The sequence below is a fragment of the Lentinus tigrinus genome (assembly GCF_003813185.1).
Source record: "Lentinus tigrinus ALCF2SS1-7 unplaced genomic scaffold L226scaffold_2, whole genome shotgun sequence".
Classification (NCBI taxonomy): Eukaryota; Fungi; Basidiomycota; class Agaricomycetes; order Polyporales; family Polyporaceae; genus Lentinus; species Lentinus tigrinus.
In genome coordinates, this window is record NW_027137911.1 from 627,008 (window position 1) to 645,244 (window position 18,237).

At 56.2% G+C, this 18,237-nt stretch overlaps 9 protein-coding genes across 9 annotated transcripts; 5 read left to right on the forward strand and 4 right to left on the reverse strand.

Moving 5' to 3' along the window:
- Positions 1–540: 540 nt before the first annotated feature.
- L226DRAFT_529313 (nucleotide-diphospho-sugar transferase) lies at positions 541–1,877 on the forward strand. The gene is made up of 2 exons (XM_067679580.1): positions 541–798; positions 880–1,877. The coding sequence occupies exons 1-2, from the start codon at positions 602–604 to the stop codon at positions 1,769–1,771; spliced, it is 1,089 nt and encodes a 362-aa protein (XP_067541427.1). The 5' UTR covers positions 541–601; the 3' UTR covers positions 1,772–1,877.
- Positions 1,877–2,472, reverse strand: L226DRAFT_122596 (uncharacterized protein). The gene is made up of 3 exons (XM_067672207.1): positions 2,190–2,472; positions 1,959–2,122; positions 1,877–1,885 (listed from the first exon to the last, which is right to left on the reverse strand). The coding sequence occupies exons 1-2, from the start codon at positions 2,359–2,361 to the stop codon at positions 2,058–2,060; spliced, it is 237 nt and encodes a 78-aa protein (XP_067541428.1). The 5' UTR covers positions 2,362–2,472; the 3' UTR covers positions 1,877–1,885; positions 1,959–2,057.
- On the reverse strand, positions 2,380–3,782 carry L226DRAFT_476888 (type 2A phosphatase activator TIP41). Its single transcript, XM_067676724.1, has 4 exons — positions 3,363–3,782; positions 3,044–3,308; positions 2,818–2,985; positions 2,380–2,769 (listed from the first exon to the last, which is right to left on the reverse strand). The coding sequence occupies exons 1-4, from the start codon at positions 3,686–3,688 to the stop codon at positions 2,614–2,616; spliced, it is 915 nt and encodes a 304-aa protein (XP_067541429.1). The 5' UTR covers positions 3,689–3,782; the 3' UTR covers positions 2,380–2,613.
- Positions 3,783–3,823: 41 nt separating this feature from the next.
- L226DRAFT_498618 (dynein light intermediate chain) lies at positions 3,824–5,920 on the forward strand. The gene is made up of 5 exons (XM_067677675.1): positions 3,824–4,152; positions 4,212–4,457; positions 4,507–4,791; positions 4,842–5,203; positions 5,257–5,920. The coding sequence occupies exons 1-5, from the start codon at positions 3,900–3,902 to the stop codon at positions 5,782–5,784; spliced, it is 1,674 nt and encodes a 557-aa protein (XP_067541430.1). The 5' UTR covers positions 3,824–3,899; the 3' UTR covers positions 5,785–5,920.
- A 941-nt stretch (positions 5,921–6,861) lies between these two features.
- On the forward strand, positions 6,862–8,430 carry L226DRAFT_453448 (MFS general substrate transporter; the record flags this gene model as incomplete). Its single annotated transcript, XM_067675127.1, has 8 exons — positions 6,862–6,902; positions 6,968–7,157; positions 7,213–7,296; positions 7,353–7,487; positions 7,546–7,754; positions 7,813–7,827; positions 7,881–7,966; positions 8,018–8,430. 8 exons carry the CDS (start codon positions 6,862–6,864, stop codon positions 8,428–8,430), a joined length of 1,173 nt encoding a protein of 390 aa, XP_067541431.1.
- A 2-nt stretch (positions 8,431–8,432) lies between these two features.
- On the reverse strand, positions 8,433–11,730 carry L226DRAFT_498624 (uncharacterized protein). Its single transcript, XM_067677676.1, has 2 exons — positions 11,592–11,730; positions 8,433–11,533 (listed from the first exon to the last, which is right to left on the reverse strand). Exon 2 carries the CDS (start codon positions 11,522–11,524, stop codon positions 8,924–8,926), a length of 2,601 nt encoding a protein of 866 aa, XP_067541432.1. The 5' UTR covers positions 11,525–11,533; positions 11,592–11,730; the 3' UTR covers positions 8,433–8,923.
- A 407-nt stretch (positions 11,731–12,137) lies between these two features.
- Positions 12,138–13,718, reverse strand: L226DRAFT_498626 (alpha/beta-hydrolase). Its single transcript, XM_067677677.1, has 7 exons — positions 13,546–13,718; positions 13,320–13,494; positions 13,165–13,247; positions 12,965–13,094; positions 12,758–12,898; positions 12,611–12,704; positions 12,138–12,550 (listed from the first exon to the last, which is right to left on the reverse strand). Exons 1-7 carry the CDS (start codon positions 13,692–13,694, stop codon positions 12,309–12,311), a joined length of 1,014 nt encoding a protein of 337 aa, XP_067541433.1. The 5' UTR covers positions 13,695–13,718; the 3' UTR covers positions 12,138–12,308.
- Positions 13,635–14,605, forward strand: L226DRAFT_122635 (uncharacterized protein). Its single transcript, XM_067672208.1, has 2 exons — positions 13,635–14,400; positions 14,477–14,605. Exon 1 carries the CDS (start codon positions 13,841–13,843, stop codon positions 14,351–14,353), a length of 513 nt encoding a protein of 170 aa, XP_067541434.1. The 5' UTR covers positions 13,635–13,840; the 3' UTR covers positions 14,354–14,400; positions 14,477–14,605.
- A 1,408-nt stretch (positions 14,606–16,013) lies between these two features.
- L226DRAFT_498629 (uncharacterized protein) lies at positions 16,014–18,188 on the forward strand. The gene is made up of 3 exons (XM_067677678.1): positions 16,014–16,750; positions 16,810–17,071; positions 17,128–18,188. Exons 1-3 carry the CDS (start codon positions 16,426–16,428, stop codon positions 18,020–18,022), a joined length of 1,482 nt encoding a protein of 493 aa, XP_067541435.1. The 5' UTR covers positions 16,014–16,425; the 3' UTR covers positions 18,023–18,188.
- Positions 18,189–18,237: the final 49 nt, after the last annotated feature.

The window sequence follows — 18,237 nt, forward strand, 5'->3', positions numbered from 1 at the left end:
TTGACAGACCACAGTGCCACTTGACGGGCGCGGATGCACTAAGGCGCAGACATGTCACCTGCGATCTCAAGGGTATTCCGAGTCCACCTCCGTAATAGAGCTGGCAGCTGTAGCTCACCTGTCTCTTCCTTATCAACGATCATTAGCATGAATGGTATGCAACAGATGGCCGAGATGGAGATTATGTCTTAATGGCCGCGCTTTGACTTGGAGGGAGAGCGGTAGACGACCCCCCGGCCCTTCGGAGGTAACACATGTTGAATGACTACCACACCATGCGAGCGGTGCGTTGACTGCACCGAAGAGTGTATACGGGCACGATAAGCGAGGTGGGTCAATTGCCGCAGAACGAGATAACCTCACACCTTCACGTACTGGGGGTCAGAAGGACAGCATGTGCGTCTCCAAGTTCTCCGCAAGCGGCCCCGCAACGCCGTAGCCTTTGAAGCAGATTCCTAAGGATCATAGCGCTCGACTGGTCGACACGCATCTATTGCCCGCCGTCTGGTACCTACACAGGGAACAGCTATTTACAAACTTTACCCTCAGAGCTGCGTATATGAGAGAGCACACTGTCTATCATTCGAGCCACCTACCTTCCATGCCTCCTTACTACCCTAGGACGTCCCTCTTCCGCCGTATCGTGATCACGGTGCGCCAGCCGTGGATATGGTTCCCGCTGCTGCTTGGCTGCTCCGTCGTTTTGCATCTCCAAATTGTGCGGATAGTACACCAAAGACCAGATCCTGGATGTCGGCAGGAGCCAGTACGGTCGGCCCTGGACAACTATCAGGATTTGTAAGTACAAAGTTCGCCATAAATGTCATAACCCCACCCCACTCATATACCGTGATGCGTCTGAACCGTCTGGTCCATTAGACATAACCTCCCGATAGTCAACGAGGAGTTCTTCCGCTCGGTTCCCATCGTCCGTTCGGAGAACGCCATCGTGACGAGCATGTACAACGACGCCTTCGCGGTCCCTATCGTGACCCTCGGCCACTCCCTCAACAAGGTTGACAGCAAGGCCCGCCGTATCGTCTTCTACCTTCCCGGGAGCGTCAGCGAACGCGCGCTTTGCATAGCCACAGCGTCGGGCTTCGAGCCACACGCCGTCAGCCGTATAGACCCGCCTGCGGATGGCGGTGTCCACCAGCACTTCATCGACCAATTCACCAAGCTGTCGATCTGGAAATTCGACGAGCTGGGTGTCAAGGCTGTCGTCTACCTCGACGCCGACACGCTCGTACGCCGTAATTTTGACGAACTCTTTGCCCTTCCGTTCAACTTCGCCGCCGTCCCTGACGTCTACATCGGTGATCCCGGGTTTTCCATCGGCTTCAACGCGGGCGTGCTCTTCGTCAGGCCATCCACGAAGGCATTCCGGGAGCTTGTCAGCCAGATCAACACCGCGCGGTATCCGCACTGGGAGGCTGAGCAGGCGTTCCTCAACGTCTTCTTCGGCGCCGAAGCCGTCCGCCTCCCATACATCTACAACGGCAACATGGCCATCAAACGGCGCAATCCCGAGTTGTGGGAGGGGCTGCAGTCGGAGATGCGCCTCATCCACTACTCGTTGGTGAAGCCCTTCTGGCGCGGAGTGTACAACGAGACGGGGTTGGAGGACATGCACGAGAACGTCCTTCGACGGGCGGAGGATTGGGACGGGACGTGGCGGGACGAGATCTTGGAGTGGGGCGAGACTTGGAAGGAGGCGGAGGATACTTACCGATATGCATTCACAAGGTGCGGCTGGAAGCACGGTCATTAGTGAGATTTCTTTCACAAGGGTTATCGATGTCTGGTCGGACTGGGGTCAACACTTATGTTCTGGCTGCTCTAAAAGTGCAGGCTTGCACGGGATATACACCACACGCACACTCACCTAAGCCATGCCATAGAAGAGCGGAAGTTGAGCAAGTGTATCGCGTAAACAGAGAGAGTCATGGCGGCCTTACCCGAGCTGTGAATTGCACTTCTGCACAATCGGAAACGGTACCACAAGGCAGTGCGGTTAAACCGTTATCCGCTTGTCTTGAGAAAAATGCGCAGCTTGATCAAAGCAGGAGGGTGGATCCTTGAGGTTCACCGGGCGTCTGAGGATAACGGTAGCGCCGAGGGGCTGTGACCTCGTGGTGGGGGTTAAATAGCTGCGCTGGCTAGCGAAGACAAGAAAACATTGCATTCACCTCGCGGTACCACTTCCCAAATTGCTGCGGCCCTTTCTAGTAGCGCGACATCGGCGAATGTCAGCCGGAATTGAATTACGAGAACAGTGAGTTGATAGGGCATCCTTGAATTGCGGACGGTGAGGCTGACGGCCGCAGCCAGAAGTATGTGAACTGTCCTTGTGGTCGCCATCACATTGCATGATAGTAAGTCTCTGTTCTGACCAGGGCAAAGTTGGCCGCAATCTAAGGGAGAAAACTCCACGGATCAAGTCGCATGTGAATGTTACTGTACAGGAGAGGAGAGGTCATGCTACAGTTGATTATCCTTGGACACCATGTGAACACGAAGCATTCGTCGAAAAAGAGAAAAAGGTGAGCCCACCGCCTTGAGGTCGACATACTGTGTGCAGCGACTACGGCATTATACACGCATACTCAGCCGCTACACCAGCGTCGCTACCTCCACTCTTGTACCCAAGCCCTTCCACCGAGTCCCAGCACCAACTTCCTGGGAGATTTCCGACGGTATCTCGGTCAGAATTTTCGCGATCCACATAGGGTCGGTCAAAGGCGTCAGATCGTCGCGCTTGGGTAATCGCTGGGAGGGCGTTGGCATACTGTCTATGGATAAAGAGAAACTACGCACCACTTTTACTCGTTCGTACGGTGCCTCCCATCCACTCGTTTCACGGACTACCAGAGGAGGTGACGACGCAAAGGAGTGATATATCCGGGTATCGTACGTCCGGAACAGTACATTGTCCACTCTGAGCGTGAAACGTTGCAAGATGAAGATGCAAGTGGGCATAACACGCTGTGAGTTAATCCAACATGTATCAAAACTGATAGAGATTGAGGCAGGTGTAACGTACAATGCGGACAAGTAGATGGGATGCGCCATTGTCATGCAGCTCGTCCTCGAACAGGGGGATTTCGGCGTAGAACAGAATGGGGTCTTGACGAGTCAACTCGGCCAGGGGTATGGCGTGTTCAGGATTGTTGCGGTCGGCAGGTTGCCAGTCAATACCTCTGGTAGACGACGGCTCTATATGCCCAGGATACCGAGTGGTATATGTCCAGTCATACGGCTTTGTGGGGACAGTTTTGGGCATCGGTATCTGCGAAGACGGGCCGGTACTAAAGATCTCCATCAGTAACCAGCTATCAGCTTACTTGAGAAGTCACACTTACCGGCTCTTCATCCAAGCGTCCGCATATCCAACCTTCACACCGCCGTCACCCTCCTGGAGTTCACCATTCCTGACGCCCTTCAGTGCTTCCTCAGTCGTGAAAGCATATCGCCATCCGCTCTCCCTGTGGTCCAGCTCCAACGAATTATCGCCAAAAGTCATCTCTGGAAGTGGGATACCTCCGATCGCCGCTTGCAACGCGTCGCATCGTCCGGAGTTCGAGATGGGATTGGTGCAGGCAGTGATGGTCCACGGACCGATCTCGATTGTACGGGAGTTTGGAGACTCTAACAAACGATGTTGAGGGACAGACATAGCAGCAGACATAATAACCTCCTCAAATGAGGGTACAGGGAGAGTGCGCAATGCGGATGGGGTTGAATGAGCCGTCGCGGATGATGGGCGCGTCTACAGAGACGCGTCGCCAGCGTCTGCGCGCTCGAATGTTGTAAACGCAAGTACTTCTTGCACTGCGACCTATCACCACCTTATTATCCACCTCCTTCGACGCGTTGCGGACGTGTGATTGAAGTGAAGTATGGACATCTCACGACCATCGTCCCCGGATGCGCCGCCGCAAGACCTCTGGTCCTCAATCCTTGATTCTGTCTCAACTTCGCGCTCTATACCCTCAAAGCAGATCATTCTCCTAGGCGAGCCGTCCTCTGGAAAGTCAACTCTTGCCTCTGCACTGCTGCAGAAACCTCCGCCGGATGAAATTAAGGATGACCAACGCATAGACTTCGCTATTGGGTACAACTGGGCGGATGTACGAGACGACGCGGATGAAGGTGCGTGATTCCGCGCATAACATTTGCAGACCATCCCTCATTATATATCTGAACGACAGATACCCTCTCACGTCTCTCTGTTTACACTGTGCCCTCCTCGGCCCCCTCCTTCACCGCATTATTGCCTCACTTTGTTCCTCCACGAAGCTCTCTCCCTCATACCCTTGTGATGATCGCGCTGGACTGGACGCGGCCATGGTCTTTCATTCAAGAACTTGAATCTTGGTTGGGATGGGTAGAGAAGTGGGTGAAAGGGGATGGGTCTCGAGAGCTAGATATCGCTAAGGAAGAAAACCGGGAACGTCGTGCGTATCAGTCAATCCGGTTGTGTTTCGTCGCTAATGCACCTTCCAGTGCAGACTCATTGGCAATACTACACCGAGCCTTCCGCGGAGCCATTGCCCGCGACAGCCACTGTTTCCAGTACAGTGTTGCCTCTTGGCCCTGGCACTCTTACCCATAACTCCGCTGGTGTACCCATTGTCGTGGTTTGTACCAAAGCGGACCTCATTGACGAAGGGAACGACATCATCGGCTCCGGTCCATCGGGTATGGGTGGCATGGTGAAGGGTAAAGGCGGCGAATGGGAAGAGCGCACGGATAGCATAATGCAAATCCTCCGGACGATTTGCTTGAAGTGTACGTGTATCTGGTTGTTGTGCATGCATACTGTACTGACCGACATCTAGATGGCGCCGGACTTTTCTATACCACGCCTCAACCGGCGACACTTCAGGTCCTGAGGCAGTATGCCTTACACACGCTGTTCATGCCTCCCGCGCCGTCACCTGCTATGGCTTCAGCTGGAGAGGTGACTGCACCACCTCGGAATCCCTTCCCGTTCCAGCACAAACCTAACGCGCTCGACCGTGATAAAATTGTCATCCCAGCTGGATGGGACAGCTGGGGGAAGATTGCCGTTCTCCGGGAGGGTTTTGATGCCAAATTGTGGGGAGAAGCTTGGGAGAACGATCTCGACGGCGCTGATGATGATGCTGGACCGAAGGCCACGAAGTTGTACGCGAGTCTCGTACCTGACCTGAGCCGCAAGGTACGCGTGGTAGACTGCTCTGGGACTGCTATATCTAACGCGCGCTCTTGCAGCCACCGCCCCTCCCCCCTCTCAACAACCCTACACCAGAGCAGGTGTTCCTCGCGAAGAACTACGATGAGAATGCGAAGAACCCGAACCGAGACCCTCGTGGCGCGTTCCGCAATCCCAACGAAACAACTTCTGCGGGAATTGTGGGCCCAATGGGCAGCAGCAGCTTCAACCTGCCCAATGTAGAGCGCGCTCTGACCGAAATGGAGGGCTCCGCGGCAGCAGGTGCCAATCCTTTGAACATGAGCGTGGCTGGCGATCCGTCTCGGAAACTGGCGAGTCGAACGACCTCTCGACCAGCACCGTCGAACCTTTCCGTTCCTACGTCCGCCGCGGCTCTCGCACGGGCAAACGCGCCTTCACCATCGCCCCTCTCTGTCACAACACCTGGCTCCGCAGACGACCAGACGCAGCACCAGGCGCTCAAGAAGTTCTTCGACGACCTTATAAACAAGAGAAATAGAACCGACGACAGAGCGGCCGCAGCGAAAAGCCCAGAAGGCGACCCCGGCGCGGATGAAGGCAGTTAGGGTGTTTATATCCTTAGTTCTCTCCTTGCTATATTACCGGTTTTCGGTCACTGCGATCACAGCATTCCCGCATGGCCTCGGAGGCGGCGTTGGCTACAACCCAGGTACGTACCTTGCATCCTCGGATGGGTGTATGAATGTGTTGTTATGCCGGCTCCAAATCTTTTGAGTGGGGAAGGTTCGCGATGTGCATCAAGAAGGCGCGACGGTTGAACAGCTTACGAAACAATCGCAGCGCCGATCCGTTTTGTTCCCAGCGTCAGTGTCTGCTTCATTCCCCGCTCGGACGGCGGGGTCGAATTGTCCTTTGGTTACATTGGCTAGTGAGTTGCTCGCACATCGAAGTCAAAGCTCGTCGTCACATCGATATTCATGGATTTCCACCTTGCAGGACGTATTCTATCTGCGCCGACGCCGTGCGAGCCGTCAGGCCTTCTCAATGCTTCTCGTTGAGAACCGCGTGTACGTACTCGGGGCTGATGCCTGAGTGCTTAATTGTGGTCATGCAACCGCTCGGTGACGAACGAAGCACCCCTGATGGATCCAGACTCAGCCGATCCCCAACCGGTCCTGCGGATCAACAGCCAGAGACTGCTTATAAGTGGGAACCTGAACGTCAGCACCCATGCACCCCGCCTTAGGTGTCCTCAGCTTGAGCATATCGCGCGCCACTGGCCACACATGTCGACCAATGTCCAGCTCGAAGAACTGCCAACGGCTCCTTGCTCTGAGGACTGTCCCGTCAGTGACGTTGAGAACGGGTCCACCTTGCCGGGGCCTGAGACTGGGAGTGACGCATTGGCTCCCACAGAAGTACCTCCGGCGACTACCCCTGGGACAGAGGTGGACGCACGATTGAATGTTCGCCCACCCTTCTCTCGGGTGGATTCTACTCAAACGGTTGTCGTCCACCCCGATGGCATAGGGAAGGATTCTGACGGTATCAAATCGCGTGCCATAGCGTCGGTCAATGGCGATACTGGCCCAGAGTCACCCCTACCCCGCGATACAGTCACCCTACAGCAGGAGACCCCCGCAGGACTGCTGGCAGAAACTAAGGCGATGCGGCGCCTCCGAATGGCCTCCTCGTTTGTGACGCTGTTCCTGGCAGGTTGGAAGTGGGCTTCATCATTCCATTTCCCCTCAACGACCATGAGACTAACGTCCTGCATACGACCTTTAGTGGAGGAGCCACTGGTGCATTGCTCCCCTACATCGAGAAGAACTTCAACATCACGTACGCGAAGGTGTCCGTGCTGTTCGTCTGTACCTTCCTTGGTTTCGTTGTTGCCGCTGCAACCGCTGGCACCCTCGCTCGCAAGGTCGGATTCGGGCACGCTATGCTCATCTCCACTATGGTAGAGTTGATCGGGGTACGTGTGTTGCCAACCCTCCCTTGATGGTACTGACAAAGTGTTGAACCGACAGAACGTGATTAACAGTTCCCAGCAACGCAACTTCGGCCTCATGTGCTTTGGCTACTTCGTCGTTGGTACGGCGTTCTCGACGCAGGTGAGACTCAACGTAACGCACACATCACAAGTTACTGAATCTTCCTTGCGATACAGTTAGGGCTATGTAACACCTACTTTGCAAATTTGAAAAAGCCTCTCATGTGGACGGGGATCCTTCACGGAATCTACGGGTTAGGGGGGTTCGCTAGCCCCCTAGTCGCGACGGCGATGGTCACCCGCGGGATACCGGTAATGGACTCGTCTCGATCGATTGCAATGCGAATGCTAATGAATACACTGACACCAGTACCATCTCTTCTATACGACCAATGTCGGGATGACAATCATAGTATTCGTTCTAGCTTTCATAGCTTTCCGCAACCTACATACACTCCCGTATGCATCGGTGCACGAGTCGCAGCCTGCGGAAACTACGACATCAATCAATGCATTCACTGCGACTCTCCGCAACAGGTCTGTGTGGACCCTTGCCATCTTCCTAATGCTGTATGTTGGGTGAGGGCTGTTCCTTGAGGGTCATGATGATCATGAGCTCACCGTCCTCTCACTTCAGGGCGGAGGAATCAATGTGAGCGCTGCGAAATCCTGGTGCCCGCCCTCCATGCTTACGGGCAGTTGCAGAGGCGGTTGGATCGTTTCATATGTCCTTGCGGTCCGCAAAGGTACCCCGGAAGGCGCATCATGGGTAGCATCATGCTTTTATCTCGGTATGTACTGTCGCCATTCTAAGGCGAAAGCTTACCCAGACTTTCCCCTAGGCGTCGCACTCGGACGCATCTTCCTCCCGCCTCTCAACATACTGATGGGAGAGCGGCTCGCGGTGTTCATTTACCTAGCATTTGCCATCGGACTCGAGTGTCTCGCATGGTTGATCCCCATCTTCGCCTCCACGGCGGTCTGTACTGCGCTCGTCGGCGTCGCCATCTCCACGTTCTACACCGCAGCCATCACGACTGGGGGCAAGCTCGTCCCGCAGAACATGCATGCAGACGCCTTCGCCCTCATGAGCTCTGTCGGCCAGAGCGGGAGTGCCTTCTGGCCGCTCATTGTCGGCATCATGAGTACGAAGACGGGCATCTGGGTCGTCGAGCCTACCGTCGTGGCGCTGCTTGGGGCTCAAGGTATCTGTTGGCTTCTGGTGCCCCGTGTCGGAAGGCGGCGCGAGGAGTAGAAGGGCATCGTGACCGCTAAACGGCCAAGCTACACTGATCACATACTCGGTGACATTCGGGAAGGACAAATACATATACCTCTCTACCGCCTACGCGGCTGTATGGTGAATTAGAAGACGCGGATGAGGCAGACTTATATGCCTTGCAATCAACGAGAAGGTAGATGAAGTGCAAGTTGAAAAATTTGTATACTACGTAGATCAAGGCTATCGAAGGAATCGTAATGGCATGGGAGAAGAGCACACGTAATGTAATGGCATGAAGTACGACATAGCATCACATATAGAGGGAATCGCAGACCAGACAAGTATCACGGGTGAGAGCAACGGAGCAACAATGCAGTACAGGTATGAGGGACGATGGAGACAAGGAATTGGACGTGCAGTGGAGACAAGAGCGGAGACAAGCACCCGAAGCAAGACTGTTCAAACGTGAAAACCGAGCATGGCAGAAGCAAAGTACGAATCGAATAGACACAACCGGAATGCAGGACTAATAATAGACTACTGGCTGGGATGGGGGATGGTGACTGTGAGTCTGCTCTAGCGGCGGCTGCGCGGCGTACTCGTAGTGCACGGGCTGCTGCGGCATGTCCATGTACGGAACATAGCCATACTGCTCGGGGTAGTAGTACTGAGGGTATGGTGCGTACGCAATCGCAGAGTCCATGGACGGCGCATGAGCATGGCCTAGACCCTGAGGTGCTTGTCGCACCTCATCCTGCTGCTGCGCGGTATCCGAGGAAGGCTCGGGCTGCTGCGGGAAGTAGGGAGACTCCAGATCCTCCGGAGCAGCAAAGGCAACTGAGGTCGAAAGGTTACTGCGCTGGTGAGTGGGCCGCATTGACTTCTGACTGTCGGTCGCTTCAGTAGGCGCCCGTATTTCGATGCGACTGCGCTGGCGAGCAGGGGAGAAGATGGGCACGCCGGTGCTAGGGTCAACGAAGGATGAGAGGGGTGTGGGAGGTTGCGCGAGGAAGTCCGGAGAAGCAGCCGAGTGGTGACGGAGGTGTGAGGGAACGAACGGCATGCCAAGGGAGGGGTGGTGCGCGTGCATCATTGGCCGAGGAGTAAACATGGGTGGCGGAGTCGGTTGAATATACACTGGGCGCCCAGTGGCGTACTCGTACGCCATACCCTGAGGGTTAACCGCAACGCCAGGGGGGAGAGCAGGGGCATAGCCATACGGTGATCCGTATGGCGGTGATGTGGGGGGCGGCGCGGGTGAGAAACTCGTCTGCAGAGGATGGAGCACCGGAGGTGCCGGACGCGGCTCCTCACCAGACGCAGACAGGCCGGAGCTCCCCGCTTCGGAGGTAGGAGGGTGCCGGAGGATGGTTTCCTGGATCTGTACACTGGGCGACGAACGACCATCGGCCACAGGAAGCGTCGTGAGCTGCTCGATGGGATGCCGGACCTCCTCCACAGCGGATTGCGGTGCGCTTTGGGATGGCGGAGATGAGGAAGAGGTGACTACGGAAGCTGAGCGGGCCGCCGATGACGGAGACATAGACAAATCGACGCGGCGATTCGGGACCGCGTTTGGCCGCACGGTGAAAACCTCTTCAAGGGAGAGCTCTTCCACCGTAGTCGACAGTCCCTCCGCAGCATCGTCCTGTGCAACAATATCCTCGGAAGCTGAAGCCTTCCCGAGAGCTGCGGGAATCCTCACGACGATCGGCTTGTCCGTATCGGCGAGGACGGGGTGCACCTCTTCAGGCTGACCCGAGGCTCTTGCAGCCGCAGAGCGTGGAGGAAGCCTGACAATGAGTGGCGTTTTCCCACCGGGAAGCTTGACCCTTACACCAGGCCCCACACCAGGCCGGGGCTTGGTGGCAAGGTCGCTGTAGAGGAAGATGTCGTGCTGTTTTGTCCACATCCGTTCAGGCTTCTGCGCGTACCAGACACGCTCTCCCATCGACACGTTGGACGGCGTTGGGCGATGTGATGTAGCCGTTGGCGAAAAAGAGGCGCCGCGACCAAAGCCGCGCCCTCTTGCAGAGACAAAGCCCCTTCCGCGGAAGCCCAAGCCTCTCTGCGATGGGGTTGCACTCTGCTGCTGTTCCTGAAGCGCACGCCGACGTTCGTCTCGCTTCTTCATCTCCTCGAAACCGTCGTGACCCCAGGGTCTCTCTGAGGGCGGTACCTCGGCCGGGTCTTCCTGTACACCGCCCTCGTCTTGAGGAAACGGACGGGCGAGACCTCCAGGGAAAAATCCACGTCCGCGGCCGCGCATGCCAAACGCACTGCGTCCGCGGCCTCGGGATTGCCAACGACCTCTCCACCATCCGCTCAGACTGCGCAGGTCCTTGTCCAACAGACGGTCGTCATGGCCCCAGAACTCTCCTACCTTGGGAACAAAGGAAGGATCGTTTTCAAGGCGCTGCTGGTAAGCCTGACGGGCGGACTGCCCACGCGAGCGGGGGAGGAACGCAACGCGGGGAGATGCGTGGGAGGTGGACGCCACTGGTTCGTCATCCTCTCCGTGTGTCCCTTCAGCAGGTTGCGGCCGAGGAGTAGGGTCTGGAGTGGGGGAAGCAGCAGGGGGAGGAGCGGACGTCGTTCGAGCGGCGGACGACTTCTTCCCTTCTTTGTGGCTTTTACGTGGACGACGAGTAGGAGATGGCGCACGGGGTTCGATACGACTGGGACCCATGTCCGCAAAATCGATGACGGGGAGCTCGGCCGCACCGTTCTCAGCCTCCCCAGCAACCATCTCGGCCCAATTGGTGGCATCAGCGAAGATACCTGCATGGCTGGTTGAGGGGTCCTTTGCAGCACCGTTCGCGAGCTGGTCTAGCTCAACGGGAGGGGGGCTTTGCGTAGTGCTTGGTGTTACGACTTCAGAGTGGACATCTGCGTGGAGATCGGAGGAGGAGGACTCTGAGTCCGAGTCGGAATCAATGGAGGAGTTGTCATCGTCTGTTTCCGAGTCTGTCCTGACCTCCCGTTCAATCTCTTCATCGCTCTCGAACTCTTCCTTGGCACGACCTCTCCTCTTCACGGCACGCCGCTTGCGGGGAACAGGGTTGGACAAGGAACGTTCGAGTGGTTTAGCGGGTCTAGAAGACGAAGCGGATACGGCAACAGGCATGATAGGGATCTGAGGAGAAACAATGCGATCAGCACACGCAAAACAAAGAGTTAGCCGAGTAACGTACAGCTAGAATGTGAAGGTGTGACTGTTTTGTCGGGGGCCTAGGTGGCGAGCACAGATGCGAATGCGAATGAACGGAGCGAGAACGATAGCGAGGCGAGTCGGAGGACGTGAGTCGTCGTGGATGGCGATGAGGAGAGCGAGACACACAGTGGCCACGACTCGTCTGCCGTCACGCAAAGCGGTCCCGGATTTGTCAGCAACTCCCATCGCCCATATCCGGACGAGTCAGCCTCCATGCTCCCTTCCATTCAACCACGTCCTACCGCAGCCTTAAGGCGGTTTGTGCCCGGTCTGTGCTGCCTAGCTGCTATCGTATCACTTGACATCTATGTGCCACGCCGTCACGACTGTCAGTGTGCCCACGGTCGCGTCCAATAGCTACACCTTGCGGTCTTCTCGGTATGACTCTGTTTTGGACGCTGCGGCACACGCTGATCGGAAGAAACCTTGACAGGTATCACAAGCTTGCGTTTGCCAGCTAGGCGTATATTCGTTTGGGTCGCCAGCGGAAATTCCACTCAGTGTCACTGTATCGCCCCCGAAGCCTGCCTCCCCGAAAGCTGCACCTGCTAGGTCATTGCACGTGAAGTGGGCCATGTCCTCTCGATTGGTACGTCACAGACCCGATATGAATGCATAATCTACTGTACATCTAGGAGATTGGATAATACACGGCTCAGAGACAGGTCCGATATCCGTACTTCGTACTATACTCGGCTCACAGCTTCGTGTGGACGTTACTGGAGAGCGTGTTCTGCAGGAACCGAGGTATGCTCTCGTTGATATGATCCTTGCACTCCACCATGACCCAGTGTCCGACGCCATCGATGAGCTCTATCTTCACTTGAGGAATGAGCTTCCTCGTCACCTCGAGTGCTCCCTGGTTAGCTGTGGGATCGTCCTTCCCGACGACGAGGAGCACTGGAAGGTCCGCCCGAGGGGCTGGCATCAATCCGCCATCTGTTCCGAACAGTACCGCGGTGAGCAAATCCTTTCCAGAATGTCTAGTCGAGAACTCACCCTTCTCTTCCTGGAAACGGTAGTGGGTAGTACGATAATAGTTCAGCGGGCCGTTCATGTTCTCGTTGAACTGAGACATGTAGTAATCGAATTCCTGAACGCCAACAAGGATCAACACGGGAAGATGGTTGTTGTCAGGGTACATACCTGCTGTGTCAGGAAGCCCGTGTCGTTAAGAATGGCGTTCGAGTTCAGGACCTCCGTCAGGCCGCCCGGGAGGGTCCATTTACGAAGAGGTGAGTTCTTGTTCTTCCGGCGGCGGTAGATCAATCTAAAGAACTTGGAGAGCTGACGCACCAACAAACAACGTCAGCGACACGAGCGGAACCAGGCACGCGAGGATAAATGGCCTACGTGTTTCTCGATCTCTGCGTTCGTGCTCTTCTCGCGGAAATGAAGCTGGTAGCCCCAGTTCGGGAATCTCTCGACCATCTGTTCGAGGGAGATATACTCCTTCGACGGAGGGACGTATGGCACCGAAAGCCTGGCGGTCGCGGTCCGAGGAGTAAGCGCCGCGACACGAGATGAGGCAGAACAGCGCCGATAGAACTTACAGGACCAACGCTAGCAATCTATCGGGATGCCACAGGGCAAATCGGGAGACCATGAAACAACCCCAATCGTGCCCGATGATAACCTATACGTTCGGGAGTAACGTTACGGTGAGCATTGAATTGACACGCGCTCTATGGGCGCGAAAGGAACTGACAGCTTTCGAAATTTGTAGAAGGTCCATGAGCGCAGCTATGTCGTCAGAAATTCTTCTGGAGGTGTAGTGGATGGCGTCCTCCGGCTTCTCGGTCCCTCCATACCCTAGCTTATCCGGAGCGACGACACGGTAGCCAAGGTCTACCCACGGCTTTATCTGGTATCGCCATCCGTACCTGCCTGTGCGTGAGTAACACCCCAGCGCAGGATAGTGAGACTGGACCGACCATAGATCGGGGAAACCGTGGATGCATACGATTGTCTTAGTAGTGGCGGGGTCATAGTTGGTGGGAAGCTGGTCGACGAAGTGGTAGCGGCGACCGGTGGAGAGGAGCTCTGTGCGGTGGTTGAAACTGGCTGGGTTCGCAGGATCCATGATTTGCGAGAGTCGTTGGGAGTACTGTCGAGTGTCGAGTACCCCGAGCCTTTTAAGCTTTCAGGGCGCTTCCCGCCCGCTCGGGACAGGAGAATGACCGAGGAAGGCCTGCAGAACACGGAATCAGACGCATCAGTTGCACCAGGATGTCGGGAGGAACGGTCTCATCGAAAGCAGTCGTTGCTCGCGCTGACAGCATCGCCCGTAGTCATCAGCCTGCGGGCGTTGCGTACCAGCCCTGCGTGAATATGTTCGCGCGCATCTTCACCGTCACAGTCGGGCGCGAACCGCGCGGAGGGCGGGTGACTGTTCGCACGCGAGCTTACGCATGTACAGTTTCCGGTGCATCACCGCTGTCTCCCAGATTCGCCTGCTTGCGTTCGGCGACGACGCCTGCTTGCACCCTCATCCGTACACGCCGGCGACATGCCACGGACCACCTATACAACCGTCGGTCTCGGAGGGCATACTTCCGGTCCAGGGGCGGCGAAGGTGGGACGGCGAAAACGAATCGCCCATGGGGCACAAGATTCGCCTCCTCATGTCATGAGTATTTTGCTTGTGACTCTGAGCTGAGTATGTCCGGAGCTTTCGTATCGAGGCCGGCAACCGCGTCCCTTCGATCTGCAAAAGTCAACGGCCCCATGCAGTTTCTCTAGTCCTATCCTCGGCGTCCGGCCGAAAAGTGCCTCGTACGTACATATCGGTACGTCTCCAAGGCACCTGAGCTCCGAGCGCACGAGTAAGAGCTAATATGCGCCATTACGCACTGCTCGTCGTAGATGATCATCTGCCCTCGCCGTGGGGCGCTTTGACGGAAAGCAAGGGCGGTTTGCCATGAATAGCGGCTGTTTCGTCGATGGAGAGCCCACAGACGCTTGGCCGGAGACATACCCTATCCCAGCAGTACACGATTAGTGATAGTGCGTCTTCCGTGCAGTCATCCTGCCCGAGGCACGCACCAATAGGCGAGGATCCGAGTCCCGTAGCCACAATAAGCTCACCCCAAGAATCATACAGGACTTAGGAACTTTCAAGGTGGCGCACCGCGGCGAATCCAATCGCCAAGGATTCCGGTCCTGCAGCCATGAGGTGGCCCGGAGTCGTCCTGGGCTCAATATACATGATCGGTACAGATTACAGAGCCGATGGTCATGACGAAACACGATGCAACTACTCTTACCGGGGGTTTGATCGCCGACTACCTCACCTATGCAACAATCGTGATCCCGGGAGCACTGGACACTGGAGTATGTATTCACGCTCGCTCTCTTGAACCCAGAATCATCTACACTTGAACATCTAGCGCTGCGCCCGAATGCTCTTCGAGACTATCCGCAACAATCATCAGCCATCCTCCACAGCAATATCTAGTAGGGGTCGGGCCGACTCCTACAGCCGTCAACCAAATATCTCTCATCCGTGATGGTCCTTACGTCGGCACGGAAACTCCCTGATACAGGGAGTTGGGTTGGGCACTCGACGAGTGAGAAACAGTCCGGGTGAGTATGCTTTACTTGTCCTCGGAGTTCTGCTTGTCGCTAATGTGGTACTTCCTTACTTCTTTTCAGCACTACTAGGCACTAGAAGTCTTTTGGGAGTAATGCTCGGTCCCATGCCTCTAAGCGGCAACCGTGTTACGCACCGGTGGTTCCCACCCCGGGGGCTGGTCTGGCCTTGGATAGAATGTTATTCCAATGCGAAGCCATACGGACCTTGCTGACCACCCCTGAGGATGTCTGCTATCCACCAGTGTGGCGTCATGACACAGACATGGCCTAGCGTCCGTGTAAGAAGAATGAGCGGTCCAATCCCTTGTCACCTCATCCGAGCACGAAGGTTTTACTTATTCAAATCGCAGGCCCTACTATAAACGTTCGAAGGCCATACTTCGGATGCTCGTCCCTCGCCGAAGTACTGCCCCGACAGCCTCCCGCGACTCTCGCGTGGCACGCCGCAGCTAATGCCACTGCTCGCTTCCGCAAGATTTAATGCAGTGCGGTGCTCCCTTTGCACGCGAGTGGACCTGCAATCCAATAACCATCCGAACTCATGCGGTGCGTTCAATCTTCGAATACTGGCGTTGCGGTAAGCCGCGCGGTTGCCTGCCTTCAGCCGTGTGCTAGTGGGGTTCGGACCGCCGGGCCATGAGGAGGTTGGGGTCCTGTTCCATTCATTGAGCATGTCCCACGGCGATCTTGTACCTGCGCCCATTACTCAACGTTCCGTTCTCCTCGGAGGGAAAGGCCAATGGGGGAGGCTGCTCATACGCAAGGTGCGCCTCTGTCTGCCGCGCCTCACCTTGAACGAAGGCTTCCACGGTATGCCGTGTCGCTCGTGTGCGCATCGCACTTGCGGGCTGAGACGTTGATGTCGACGTCCCGCGCGTCACGACCCTTCGTCTTCCCCTCTTTCTGGAGTTCGAGGATACCTATGTGAGGCCGTGGGCGGCCTCCGTGACAGACGGGACCTGTCATCCCGCACTCACGCCGCGCACGCATACGTGCGCCATGGGCGAATGAATACTCGGGCCGCCCTTGCGTGAAGTTTGCCTGTCAGATACAAGTCAAGGCACCTTTGCCACTCATCAACAGCTAGACAGCTTCGGTCTGCCTGGGTAGTCCTGCCGGCTGACGATGGGCTTCGAGTCGTCCTCGCCGTGCCTCCTTCGTCGTTCCCTTCATTCCTCCACGTCGGGCCCCTTGCTGAGCCCCTCACGCTGCTCCTGACCATGTTTCGCAGCGTCCTGACACCAAGTTTCGTCTTGCCCCATCCATTCCTTAATGCTCTCCTTGCACTGATCCTTTCTGCTCGCCTGGTTGCGGCTGCCTTGAGGACTGTTATCATCGATGACACCTTCGGAGATCCGATTACCGGTGCACTCCCCATATATGCTCCTCCGGAACTTTGGACACAGGGAACACCCTGTACGTTCGACGCTTCAGAGTGTCCGCTTGTGAATCCGGATCCGAGCGAGGTGCAGAATGGCACTTGGCACGACTCCGTGGGCAAGACAGATGACGCTCCTTTACGGACTGTCGATCTAACATTTGAAGGTACGCATCTCACTGCAAATGGATAATAGGGGTTTTGTGCTGAAGTTCGGTAATCAAAGGCAATTCCATCAACGTTTACTGCATCATATCTGAAGTCGACCGCGTTGAGATCTCTGTCTCGAACATGACATTCGAGCTAGACGGAGTGCTCGCAGGCCAGTTCTCCAAAGACGTCGACGGGACGATAGATCCTGCGGGCAATTACACCATACACTACAATACCTCGGTATTCAGTAGCGGCACCATCCCGCAGGCTAAACATACTCTGCGGATTGGTTCAGTTGGCTACTCGCGGATGCTCTTCGATTATGCTCAGTATACGTACGTCAACCTGGCAACTTCTCTGTGACATACCAGCCAGCTCACGTCTTGGGTAGGACGGACTCTGACATAGGCAACTCCACGGCAACAGCCAGCCCTCATTTACCGAGTGGATCTGGTGAAGCATCGGCAGATACGCACGCATCCCACGATCCGCAAGCTACCGCTGCCGGGCCTAACACTCCGGTCATTATCGGTGCGGTGGTAGCGGGAGTTACTGTTCTGGTGGTGCTCTGTGTCCTCGGGTTTGTGCTACTCCGCCGGAAGCGAGGCTCGGATAGGAGCGGGCCTGCCTTCCGCATCGACCTCCTGAAGCACGACAAGCGTTTCTACGGGAAGGACGATGTGGACACGCGAAGCTATGTTTCGTCCACGGAGTCTGTGGCGCTCGAGGCTCGTCCTGCGATTCCCCTCTTCCCTTACAGAGATGCTACTACCTCGAGCTTATCCTTCTCGTCCACCTCGCGCTTTCGTGAGGATCTCGAACATCACCCGCCGGTGGATCTGTCTCCGACGGACTCAGTCCCGCTCATGGACTTCCCGGCGCCGCCTTCGCTCGCTGACCAGTCGCTGCCTCGCATAATTGTGACTGGAGAAGAGACGCGTCTCGTTGGCCCCGACAACTCCATGGCCCGCTACGCTCGACAGAAGGTCGCCGAACGCGAAGCGGAGCTGACCCGCCGCATGCGGGAGATGGAAGCTGCGCTGGCGGCGAAATATGGTGTACAAGCACTGCCTAATACTCCCGTTACACTGCCTGCATCGTCTGGCGGAAGCACGACTACCCCATCCCGTACGGAGAGCATCCGATCCACCGACAACGGATCGGAGGCTGCGTTGCGAGGCCAGCTGCAGGAGCTGCGGGTGGAGATAGCCAGGATGCGGACGGTGCAGCACCAGATGGCCCTGGAGCTGCGTGATGCAACTGGCCCCCCGCCGGAGTATCAGTAACGGTTCCATGTAAGTGCTGGAACCGTAACACGTTTCAAGTGAATGTGTTGTCCTTCCGAGTCCGTGTATGAATTTCCGACTGACTCATTCGCTACGGACGGTGTAGCTCACTGGAGGGTGTTTGTGTAATAATGTACCAGTTTTGTGACAACTATTCGCGCAAACCACCTCAGACGATGCGAGTGAATGACTACAGTTGCCATAATCAGAAGAGA